The sequence below is a fragment of the Aristolochia californica genome, unplaced genomic scaffold (genome assembly GCF_029961685.1).
Source record: "Aristolochia californica isolate CCGP_79_NKW_82.1479 unplaced genomic scaffold, dmAriCali1.0.hap1 SCAF_5, whole genome shotgun sequence".
Taxonomy (NCBI): Eukaryota; Viridiplantae; Streptophyta; class Magnoliopsida; order Piperales; family Aristolochiaceae; genus Aristolochia; species Aristolochia californica.
Genome location: NW_027182214.1, coordinates 8,814,106 through 8,827,007, shown reverse-complemented (window position 1 = coordinate 8,827,007; position 12,902 = coordinate 8,814,106). Strand labels below are relative to the sequence as shown.

At 38.2% G+C, this 12,902-nt stretch overlaps 1 protein-coding gene across 1 annotated transcript; it reads right to left on the bottom strand.

The window, feature by feature from the left end:
* Positions 1 to 506: 506 nt before the first annotated feature.
* On the bottom strand, positions 507 to 2,733 carry LOC137965919 (exocyst complex component EXO70B1-like). The gene has a single exon (XM_068812313.1). The coding sequence runs from the start codon at positions 2,623 to 2,625 to the stop codon at positions 751 to 753; it is 1,875 nt and encodes a 624-aa protein (XP_068668414.1). The 5' UTR covers positions 2,626 to 2,733; the 3' UTR covers positions 507 to 750.
* Between the last annotated feature and the right edge of the window lie 10,169 nt (positions 2,734 to 12,902).

Genomic DNA, 12,902 nt, shown 5'->3' with positions numbered 1-12,902 from the left:
TCCTTTCATTCTTAGTAACTCTTACTTTTTTCAGTCAAAGTAACATCAATTAGTTTTTTTCATGACGGGAATTTTGTTTCTTGTTTCCTTTCCGACTTTATTGATTCAAGCTAGCAAGTGGCAGCGTCGCCTTAGCTTTTTTCTGACACTCATAGCGAGACCAGGAAAAGCGTAATTTTCTGGATCAGTCCTCTTCGACGAAGCTTCCTGGAAAGAGAAAGACAGTTTCTTTTGACGCCATCGTCGCCCTCCCAAGTGTGCTTCCAGAGCTCTGTTTTGGAATTCCGACTTTTCAACAGTTTCATAGTGCGCCGATGGAATACGAATACCACTAACAATTTGTCCTGTCGTGATTCATCTGACTGTAATGAGAAACAGATAAAAGAAAAAGTTGGGAAAGATTAATGATCCATTGATCTGGTCAAGTTGGAGCTGCGAGTGTGTAGCTCCGCGTTTAAGAAAATCAAAACGAAAAAGAGAATCAAGCAGTCCTCAGACAAGTAAGATTATCATTTCTCTTAATAAAATAAACCAAAGCGAATGCAGATACAAACAACAGTTGATCACCCTTCTTTTCATCTCTTTGTATAAGAGCTCCAATGGAGTACAGTCTGGTTTGGACTCGACAATCAACATTTACCCACTTCAAAATAAACAGTAATCCGACCCGACAAAACGTCAAGACAGAGAGAAGAAAAGTGAGGGTGTTAGAAGAAGAAGAAAAAGAACCGCCAATCTGTTACGCTCTCCTCATTTCCTACCCTGAAAAAGCTCGTTGATCTTTAACTCAACGTCCTCCAAACTGTACTTCACGTATTTGTCACTGTGTTTCCCTCCTTCCACCACATTTTGGAACCTCCCCAAGAAGCTCCGGTACGCCGGAATCAAATTCCCGGCGACGGAGATCCTCAGCTCCGTCCGGAGCTGGTTGTCGACCACCACCCACTCCTTCTGGGTCCTGTATGCCTCCTCGAACACCGCGTTGAACTGCTTAAGCCGCTCCTTCACCACTACCTTAGCGTTTCCGGACCCTGAACTCGTGTTCAGCCCTTCAATCTTGATGGCTGCCAAGAGCCTCCCCCACGCTGCTCTCTGGTAATTAATGTGGTACTGCCGCACTTTAGCAGCGTGTTTCCGGACCCAATCCTCTCCTAAAACCGTCCCTAGCTCCCTATCTCGTGCTTTCTGCACAATGTAACGATTGTTGTTCATCAAGAATATGGCGCTCAAGGCGGGATCCCTGTACATCTTCGATTTGGCCTCTAAATTGCTCTCTAACAGTTCCATGATCCAGGAGACCTCCACCGAGAGAGATGAAGTGGTCGGCCCTGCAGAGACGCAGGCGTCTAAGTTTTCAAATTCGCCGTCGATCGCTCTCTGGAGTACTTGTTCGAGCGTCTGGCAGGAGCCACAGGCTGCCCGGAGGTAGTTCATGACATAGCGTGTAATTGGGTGAACACCCCCACCGGGGACGGCTGCTTTCGCGGGGTCCCGGCGGATCAGGTTTTCCAACTCCATAAATATCCCTCTAATCGATTCACCTAATCTCTTCCAAATCGTCAACGCCTCTGCTCGGATTGAACAGCAGTAACTATCGGAAAACACAGAATTGAACTCGGGCATCAAGTCGCGCATTGTCTCGAACAGATCAAGGACACCGAACAACCGCTCCGGGGCTCGTGCTCCGATCGCGATGGCATCGGCGAAATTCAGGATTTGGATGGCGGCTCCTCGGCAGACTTCCATGAAAGTGAGATCTGTGAAAGATGGGGGAAGGCCGGAGAAGATACGCTCGATGAGACGGCGTTCGCTGGGCAAAAGGATTTTCAACGCCACCTTGGCCGTTTTTACCCATCGATCAATCTCATCCTCGAGCTGCGCCCATGGCGTCTTCTGAACTTCCTCGATGCTCCGTTTCTCCAGTCCTAACCTGGATATACTCTCCTCCAAGAATTCCCGCCTGCAGCTGCTGTAAACGTGGGAGCACTCCTTGCCATATCCAGCCGGCACCATCCTTTTCGCGATTTCATGTAATTCGGCAATCGTCCCAGAAGGGAGCGCATCGATGACAAAGTCGTAATCCGGGATGGGGTTTGCCACCGGGATAACCCGGCCGTCCTCCTCACCTTCCGAATCAGAATCATTCGAACGATGCGCAGCCGTATCCGCCACGTTGAACGAATCGAACGACTCCCCGCCTCTCTCAATCAGCAGCCGGAACTCATCCTCCAGCCGAAACATCGCCTGCTGCAGCAGGTCGCTGGCGCGATCAAGCAAGTCAGATACCTGCTTCTCCGACGCTACGGGCTCCCAGTCGCGCAGGATGATGACGAGCTCATCTACAGTGTCGAGAAAAGCAGCGGAGTCGGCAGTGTCAGACCAGAGGGGACGCTCGGCGGCTGCGAACCGGGCAACTCGGCGATGGAGTGACTTCAGCGCCTGCTCAAGCGCCGCCACGTCCCTGGGGCCAGCCTCTTCTTCCCCTTTCTCCGACATTTTGGAGAAGCGACCATCAAAAGCCGAAAAGATCTGCAAGATATCGTCCGTCATCGTCTCCGTCCGACCCAGCGTCTTGGCTATGTGGCGAGCAACCGCAAGAAGCTTCTCGTCACCGTTTTCGTCCATTCAACAACACCTCTTCTGGCTCCCCAGTTCTTCCTTTCGGTCCTATACCATAAACGCAGAGAAATCGAAGCGAAGTCGTGGATAGAGAGCGAAGAAACAGTGACCGACGAACGCGGTTTCTGAATTTATAACCACAGTTGGAAACTTTTCTCAGAAAAAAAAAACGCGGCAGATGCTGAGGTGGAAGGAGAAGAAAGAAGAAGACGAGGAAAAGAGAGGTGGACTGACGTGGGAGTCCATGGAAATACGGTGAAAGCGACAGGTGAAGTAGTCGCGAGAGAAAAAAAGCCCGTAAAATATAAAAAAATAATTTATTGATAGTATATAAACTCTATGCGATAAACAAACTAAAATAGTTTACTTTATATAGTGGGAACTTGAGCTATGCAGAGTCATTTTTTAATTTAAAGCTTCTTGTATTTCCAAGTAAAATTATCTAGATTTTATATTTATTATAATTTAAAAGAGTTATGGGCCTGTTTGGAACACACATAAAATAAAAAAAAAAGGGAGAGAAAATTATTTTCTATTATTTAGCAACAGAGAGTCATTGAGAGAAAATCGTTAATAAAATTTCTATCACAAAATTATGGAATTTGGGGAGAAAAGAAAATAAATAGAAATTTGACAGAAAATTTTAATCATCAAAATTTTAAAATATTACTATTTTTTTTCATGTGTATCCAAACAAAAGAAACTATATTTCTCTTCAATTTTCTCTCCATTTTTTTGTGTTCCAACACAACCTAGGTGTTAAGGAAATGTCAAATTAACTCTCATTTATCAAATAATTTTTAAATAAAAAATACCCTTTGGCATCTTCCGCTATACAATAACCCTTTCTCTGGTTTTACGATCACCAAATGGAAGGGCCTTGAAAAGCCTTACGGGCCTATTTTCGGACCCATAGAAAAGAAAATGGGAGTGCTAAAAGATTGTCACATGTGTAGGGGTAGTATGGCTAGTAAATAAGGAGAACTTTCATAAAAAAATTATTTTGTTTGATTTCACATTACATTAGTTTTCTTAAGAGAAGTCTTTCTATTAAGTTGTGGAGTCTAATTAACACCTTATAGAGAGTCAGCACGCGGATCGACCTCCGCGGTAAGGTTGCTGTGGGGGTTGGGGAGCCCCCCGAAAGGTCCACGATATATTGACTATTGTTTTATTAAGGGTAGTTTTGGGATTTCACACTTGTATTTCAGTTGTCCTAGTCTTCACATAGTATTTTTAGGGCACCATCATTTATGTGATTCATAATTATGAGTTGCAGGAGAGAGGTTAGAAAAAAAATATTTGAGTATGTGTGGTTTCTCTTGTAAACTATTTCATCAACATAGTGAATTATTGTAGTAGCAGAAGATAGGACATAATCTCACCTTGAGGCAAACCTGTATAAATATTGTGTAAGTATAGAATTATGGTATCTAATTTCAAACACTTTCTTTATATGAGTTTAGTTTCATTTTTGACAAAGTCTGAAAAGTTTTGAATTAGATAGTTTGGCTTCTTGATTCTACTTTCCAAATATTAGTGTTTTAAATCTCCCTTATTCCAGAATTTATCTCTTGAATATTTTTTTTCCAAATTGGTCAAGTTGTGTTAAAAAGTAATTGCCTTATATGAGAAGTCTATGTTTAGAAAGTTTCTATTATGATGTTCCATCTCAAAAAAATTTCATTGGAAAACTTTTTTTGAGTTTCTTCAATTATCATATTCATAGAGGAATTATTTTTTTACCTCCCTCTTGAGTAAAACCTGATCACTTTTTATCCATCTATTGGTCTAAAACCACGTCCTTACTTGGAAGTATGAAGAGTTGCATTATGCACCCCCTTTCATTTGAAGTATGAGGTGCTATCTTTCTATTCACACTCTTAATTTCTCAAAGTATTTTCTTCATTTTTTAAATCACTCCATAGCAATGCCTACAAATCCACTACCTAAAAAGTATAGGAGTCTGCCCAACATCCAGGTTGAGTCAAGTCTTTTTATCCTTTACCCAAGAGGTATTTTTTGTTTGAGCTACCCTTAGAAAGTGAACAGTCTCTTTGTTGTGCCCTAATTTGGGCTATTTTTCTACCATTAAAATTGAACGGAATATTTTTCATACTATGACCATTTTGACTAGTGTATAGAACTTTGTCGTATGGCTAGGAGTGATTTTTCTTTTCTCACAATTATGTTGTGCAAGTTGGGTCTCTTGGTAAAGAACAAACAAATCCTCAGTTTGAGGGGGGAAAGTAGAAGAAGAAGTACAAGAAAGAGATAACCAACAATGAATGGTAATCAAATTTTATGTGACTAGAATATCCAAGTAAAGGGGAGACAAGATGAGAACTACAAACAAGATGTGAACAAAAAGATGATGAATCAAATCAAGACAATCAAAATTTTTTTTTCAAGCAAAGAAGTTTTTTGACCAAGATTATTTACAAAGTAAAGTTACAAACCCTAACTTGAGGGGGAGTGTTAAAAGACACCCACGAGTATAGGGGTGGCATGGCTAATAAATAAGCATAACTTTCATAGAGATGACATAAAATAGTAATTATACAAGTTAATGTATGTCCTCTTATGTCATTTTCCTTTAGAAACATGTAGCCCTAAGGGCATTATAATTATTGTAAATGCCTTCACACAACTATAAATACAACATCAATGCATGGGGTAGAGCATTCAAACCCATTTCTATTGCCTCAAATTTATCCATACACTTCTCTCTCTTTTCCTCTTATTTCTCTCCCTTGGTTTCTTCTCTCCTCTCTCCTAAGAGCTAAAGTTCATCTTTTCTTTCCTTCCCTTGAGATCTCTTGGGTTTATGTGTTGGCCCCAGAAATGAGCAATGAGAAAAAGTTTTTATTTTTTATTTTTTAGTGTTGGGCAGTACAACTTCTTGAGGAGAAAAAAAATTTTAGAAGAGAAACTTACTTTCTCTCTTAGTTAACAGACTTTCTCTAAGAAACAAGGAGTTCAAAGAGAAATTAGAAATAAAATTATATAGATAATAAAAACTATTAGAGATAAAATAAAAGTCTATCAATAATAATTTAATACAAAGATGTTTTAGTTCTAAGTATGTATATAATTTTAATTATTAAATTTTCTTTTATTTTTTATTTTCCTTGTGCAACCAAAATAAGAGAAATTATGTTTCTCTTTTGTTTTTCTGTCTTATGTTTCATGGGCATCCAAACAAGAGAAAATAAACTTCTTTTCTTTTCTTTTATTTTATCTTTCTCTTCTTGCCCTTTTTCTTTTCTCTTCATTCTATGTTCCAAACACAACCCATAAGGTTTGGGGAATGAAGAATCCCCTTGGCCATGGGCTGCGGATGCTATTAGGATTTAATTTTTGTTGTTGTAGAAAATCATGAAAATATTAATTCATCGAATGGATTCTCTCTCTCTCTCTAAAAAATAATATCTTTCTAATTATTTCAATGCTTCCTTTCCCACAAGGAGAGGGTTCTCTTGTTTGGTAAGCAAGGATATCATAGATTTGTAAGAGAGTCAATAGGTAAGAGCATTTCTCTCCCATTCGAGGGTATATTTGTTTTATAAAAAAATAACAAAAGTAATGCAATGACAAGTTTACTCTCTATTTAAGGGTTTCCATTAAATAACCGAAGGCTATATTTGAAATGAGGGAAAGGAGGTTAGACTCAAGTTCAACCAACCTTAGGTCCTGTTAAAGCGCATGGAATGTTGATGGTGAAAGTGACAAAAACTGATTAGTGTAGAGGGAATGTCAGAGTGGAAAGTGAACTACCTAGTGAATTCACTTTCGCCCGTTCTTATAAAAAATGATTGAAAGTGAAATTTCTTCACTCCCCTAGTGAATTCACTTTCTATGCGGCAACCCTTGTTTTCCTGCCCTTGATCGCCTTGTGCTCATCTCTCCTCTCACTACTCTTTCTATTGCACTTTCCATTACATATACTAACATAGAAAAGTACTTTTGCCAAGAAAAGTAGATCACCCTGTAATTCACTTTCACTTTCACTTTTCCCTAAGTGATCTACTTTCCAAGTACACTAATCCTCCCTTAGAAAACTTACTTCATATATGAGAATAAATTTTACTTTTATATTTACAACATTGCTATTATCTCTATTTTATTATTAAAATAATAAAAAATCTTAAATAATCTAGATTTGAGTGCATGAATAATAAATAAATCTAAGATAAGAATAAATCAAAATTTTAATTAATTCAATTTTGATGGTTAAATTAAAAATTAGGTGTATCTAATCTTATATGGAGTTATGCTCATACGCCTTTTTTCTATTCGAAATTTGGCCAAATATGTAAACATGACATATAGACGACCTTATTTGGAAATACAATATCTAAGAAAGCCATGTCTTGAAATTAGTTTATTTTTCACTTTTTTTCCTACGAAGAACGAAGAATCCAAAGTACACATGTGTGAATACACCTATACATGGCCATAATCTAGATTTGTAATGAACCATTGGATCGTAGTAGACATGGGTTATGTAGCAACAAATTGGTGCTCACCGCCTCCAACTAAATATTAGACCATTCTTGCGAATTAAAGTAAGTTTTTTTTTGTATTGGTATGTTTTTCTTTTGACTAGATTAACTTGACAAGTAACTTTTAATTCATTATTTTAACATTAATTGAAAGTAATATTATAAAATCGAGTCTCGAACTGCAAAGTACCAAGTGGTGCGAAGATTGACTCAAAAAGTGCCGCTTTAATGGGCTATTTGGAACCCAAAAAAAAGAAAAAAAAAAAAAAGAGAAAGGTATTTTCTATTGTTTGGCAATAGGGAATCATCGAGGGAAAAGAAAATAAGAGAAAAAATCACTTTTTCTCTTAATTAATAAATTTTCTCTCACAAAATAATGGAATTTGGGGGAGAAAAGAAAAGAAATAAAAATTTGAAAGAAAATTTTAATCAACAAAATTATAAAATATTATTAATTTTCTTTTCTTTTTCATTTTCAACATGCATCCAAACAAGAGAAACTACATTTTTCTTCCATTTTCATTCTCATTTTCCATGGGCATCCAAACAAGAGAAAAGAAACCTATTTTATTTTCTTTTATTTTTTTCTTTCTCTTTATTTTATTTTCTCTCTACTTTCTATGTTCCAAATACAACCTAAGGGTACAAAGCAGCAACTTTCACTTCATAATCTACACTTTTCATTCAAAGTAGTACTTAACAAAAAACTGAGGGTCAAATAACACTCACTTATTCACTAATTCAACTCAACTAGCTAATGGTATATGGATTTTGTAATACTAGTTCTAAAAGAAGGTGGAGCCTGTGTCTTTTTAGTAGGTCATTTTTATCTTTTTATATTCAAATTAAAAAAATTAAAATAAATGGACAAATTGTTAATCTTTAAGTTTATGGTAAAATCCTTCAAAATAAAGAAATTCAACTGTAAGATTGTATTTGAATTGGATTAAACTTGGATCAGCTCTAGAATTGGATTAAAAATACCCTTATCATTTGAAAATTGCCCAATTAAAAATTGAAGGTAGAACTCTATAGCTTACTCCTTTATCATGTGGTATAAGATGTTCTACACTATAAGATATTTACACCAGTAAGAATGAATAAGAGACAAAAATTATAAGCTAATTACTTCAATGATATTCTAACTTATTCATAGCTTTCAACATATAAAATACAAAAGATTAATGTTTAATCATTCAATTCAAATTTGATGATAAAAAAAAAATAGGTGTATTTAAATATAGATATATGGACTTGGGTTTATTTTTTCTTGTTTTTACATATTAAATAATATTTGAAGTGAAAAAAAAATAATTACATGTGCAAGACTTGGTGGCTTGCCTCTTCTTTAAGTAACTGATGTGCATTGTTCTAATACAATCTAATTAAGGCTCTTTGAAAGAGACTTCCGTTCCATCCACTTTCAGCGGCACCATCAGCTCCTCTATTTACACGACAGTTGACAGCCTTTCTTCACGTGAAGGGCACGGGACTCCCACCATCTTCGTAACCTTTTCGCTGTCGTCGTATGTGCTTTGCGCGGGGTGCTCTTTCTTCAATTTGCAAACACACGGTGGCACACTGGCACCTACTCACCGAGAATGCATTCTTTCTTCTTTCAATTCTAACAAATTTACCAAGCATTTGCCTACATAAATTCATTCTAAAATAAAATAAATAAATTAGGTAATATTTTAATCAGGTTAGAAGAAAAACCCAAGTTATCTTATAAAAGCTAATATCTTATTAAATAGATAAAATAAGGGATTTAACAAGAGAATTATAACAAAATTCTTGGACATCTTGGTCTGAGAAATTGGTAGGATCCAGCCAATCACTTGGTTGAGCATGAATGAAACCCATACATAGTGGGGTCCAATTTTAGTCACTCCCAACCAAGTGATTAGTCAACTTGAGATATAACTAGTACCCACTCACATGCAACTGAAAATTGTAAGGAGTAATATACTAAGACAAATGTTATTGGATTCAAACCGGAACAATATGTTGAACTGGGTTGAATTGGATCCAATCCTCTACTAGATCAAATTAACTACTAGAACTTAAAAATGAGTCAAAACCTGATTGACCTGGCTTAGTTTATTAGTTCAATTAATGAAGTTGATCGCTTCTCTAGGTATGGTCATATTGGGGACTCTCATAATGTGATAAAGAAACATAACAACCTCCCTTATCATTTGTGTTATGGTCCCAGATCCCACAAGGCGATGCGTACTGAAGAAAGAGGAGGAGAAGCAAATCAAGCTCGAAGGGGAGCTTGAAACCTTGTGTTCATTGAGGAGAACGCCGATCCTTGGGTTCGTTGAAGAGAACGTCGATCCCTATTTTTGAAGCATCAAGACTTGTCTATTTCATTCCAGGTCATCCCTTAAAAAAGAATCATGACCACAAGGTTTTAGAGAGAATTATAATTTTGCCCCTCCATGGCATTTAACTTGAAAAATAAACTAATTGATGAAGTAACTGACTCAGCCAGGGTAATTGACTCAGCCACGACATTTGCATGACTCGGCCCGTTATTGGGTTCATAACATTACACCTTTCCTAGAGAGCGAGTTTGTCCTCAAGCTCGAAGGTAGGGATAGGATGGGCGGAATGTCTGCACATCTTCTCAGGTGGCAGTAGACGGGGACCTCCAAAAAAACCTTCTGGAATAGATGCCAGGAAAGAAGCAAGTGAGGGGTCCGCACCGATAGGCCATTGAACAACAAGATCTGGTCAGACTTTGTTTGCACACTGCAGGCTACTTTAATCAATTCAGTTGAGAGCTTTTGTTCCTCATCCTGTGTGATGGTGTGAATACTTATAAGGTTGATCGTTTGCAAAAATTTGGTGGTTGTCGTCTTGCACCCCTTGGAAAAACCATTGTGCACACTCTTCCATGCTTGCTGGACTATGTGCTCCATCCAAACAGAACATGAGGCCACCAAATAATGTACAACTACCCTCACTTTGTGTAGCATTATGTGGGTCAATTATCACCTGTGCCCGATCTTGTAATTTGGCCATTACAAGTCCTTCTACAAACTCCTCATCTAGATAGCTCTGGGCCAGGTCTGTATCTTGAGTGTGTCCCACTTTTTGAATCCACGTATGACTGAGGGTAATTGTAAGTTCTGCAGTTAGACACTGGTGGATGCCAGCTTGCTCTCCAGTAATTGCACTAGGAATATGTCCTAGGATATTCATATGGTAATATCGCATGTAAGATATTCCACTGACCACTGGTTGCTGCCACACTTTAGTTGCATCAAATTTTCCTTCTAAACCCACCTCTAAAATGGAAACATCCACCTACGCTGCTGCCAATATCTTGAAACCCTGTAATATAAGGAATCTAAAGTAGTTTGATATGGACACATTTGCATTTGTGTTCTCCTTCGGTCTATCCCAGCACCACCAGAAGTATACAAGGACCTTCTGACGAATTGCACCACATATAAACCGTGACGACACATATACCGCATTTTCCTCGAATTCTGTATTATCAACTCTAGTTTCTGGATTGCTTACACCGAGGAGAAAATTATTTCCAGCAATGACAAACTAGTTAAGCTGATGGCTGAGCACACCTTCCACTAGTGTGCAATCAGAGGCAGCAGCAACCTTCTGTATAGCTACCCTTACGTCATTGTGCTGCCGACAACCAACCTCCCCCAAATAGACAGATTGTTGCCCTTTGATTCCTAAGCCCAGAAATCTGATCTCCATGTCTGCCTTTTCTGTGACAGCGATGGTTATTTCGTTGGCAACAATACGGTCCGCATATGGAGATGGTGGGCGTTGCTTGAGTAATGATTCTGCAGAGAGTATTTCTCCCATCCAAGCCACTTCTTTTGTGAGGGGTAAATTGGCAGCATTAGTGGTCTAAAAAACAAACTGGGTAGCATCCATTCCAGTAAATATGGGTGCATCTGTAGAGAACTCTTCTAGTGTCTGATGTAGAGTCCTGAAATTACTAGTTGACTTGGACATCTTGTCAGAGTTCAACATGAAGTATCTATTGCATCTGAAATCTCCGGGCCAATGATGTTTTGGCGACAGTGCAGTATGGTTGTGGACACATAAATTGAGATGGTTTTGTACATCTGAAGCCACCTGGACAAAGTCTGAATAAACCTGGGCAGCAGACTGCAGCAATCCTTCATATTCATTTCTTGCCGTCTTCAACATATCTTTTAGCACGTGACCGTAACTAAGCAGGGTACTCACTTTAGAAGTTTCAAATCCAGACATCCAAAGCTTCAGCTCATTGGCTTGAATTACATCAAACACCTCACCAGACATCAATTCCATCTTCTTCGAGATCTCTACCACTACTGTTTGAATCCCTTTCTGATGACATTGGTCATTAAGTTCCAAAATCAGAGGTGAGTGATGAAAGAAGGCCACCATGCTGATGTCGACAGCCGCAACTATGAAACTGAGAAACTGAAAACAATAACAGAGATTCAAATAATGATTTTCCAATGATTTATTCTTCTCCGTTTAGGAGGCAATTTATAATACATTACATGCTGATTTTAGGATCAATTTAGATCCTAAAATCAAGGAATAAAATTACAGGATCAAGGAAACAATCCGTTTCCGACAATCACGTTAATCAATTTACAACCAGCTCATTACAGGCTTGCAAACACTCTCCCTCAAGTTGGTGCATAGATATCGGTCATGCCCAACTTGTCAATTATACCATGAAATGCCTTCCATGATACTGCCTTCGTGAGCATATCAGCCAGTTGTCTCTCAAATTGAATGAAGGAGAATTGTATGATCTTTGCTTCAAGGTTCTCCTTGATGAAATGATAATCAACTTCAACATGTTTAATGCGATCATGTTGAACTAGATTTTGTGCAATGGCGATGGCTGCCTTGTTATCATAGTGGAGATTCATCGGTTTGGAGTATTCAATCCCTAAATCCCTCAGTATATTCTTTATCCATAACAACTCACATACACCATGAGTCATGCCTCGAAATTTAGCTTCAGCACTTGATCGTGATACTACCTTCTATTTTTTGCTTTTCCAAGTGACCAGATTCCCTTCCACAAAAGTAAAGTAACCCGACATGGATCTTCTGGTTGTCTGATCACCTGCCCAATCAGAATCTGTATATCCTTCAATATTAGAGATACCATTTTTTGAGAATAACAAACCTTTTCCTGGAGCACTCTTTAAGTATCTCAAGATTCGATAGACTGCTTCCATATGTTCTTCACTTAGTGCATGCATGAACTGACTCACAACACTTACTGCATATGCTACATCGGGCCTTGTGTGTGATAAGTAGATTAATCTTCCAACTAATCGCTGATAACGCCCTTTGTTTGCTGGGATTTGATCTGGAAGAATTCCGAGTTTATGATGCATTTCCATGGGCGTCTCTATTGGTTTACAGTCAAGCATTCCGATTTAGACTAGAAGATCCAACACATATTTTCGCTGTGAAAGGAAGACTTCATGTTTCGATCTTGCAACCTCAATTCTCAAAAATATTTAAGTTGTCCGAGATCTTTCATTTCAAATTTAATGGCTAAATACTCCTGAATAGCTTGTATTTCACCTAGGTCATCTCCTGTCACGACCATATCATCAACATATACAATTAAAGTTGTTACCTTTCCTTCTTTGTGTTTTATAAATAAAGTATTATCTGAGTTACTTTGTTTATAACCAAACTCCTTCATTGTAGCCGAGAATCTCCCAAACCATGCTCTAGGTGACTGTTTCAGTCCATACAATGACTTCTTCAATT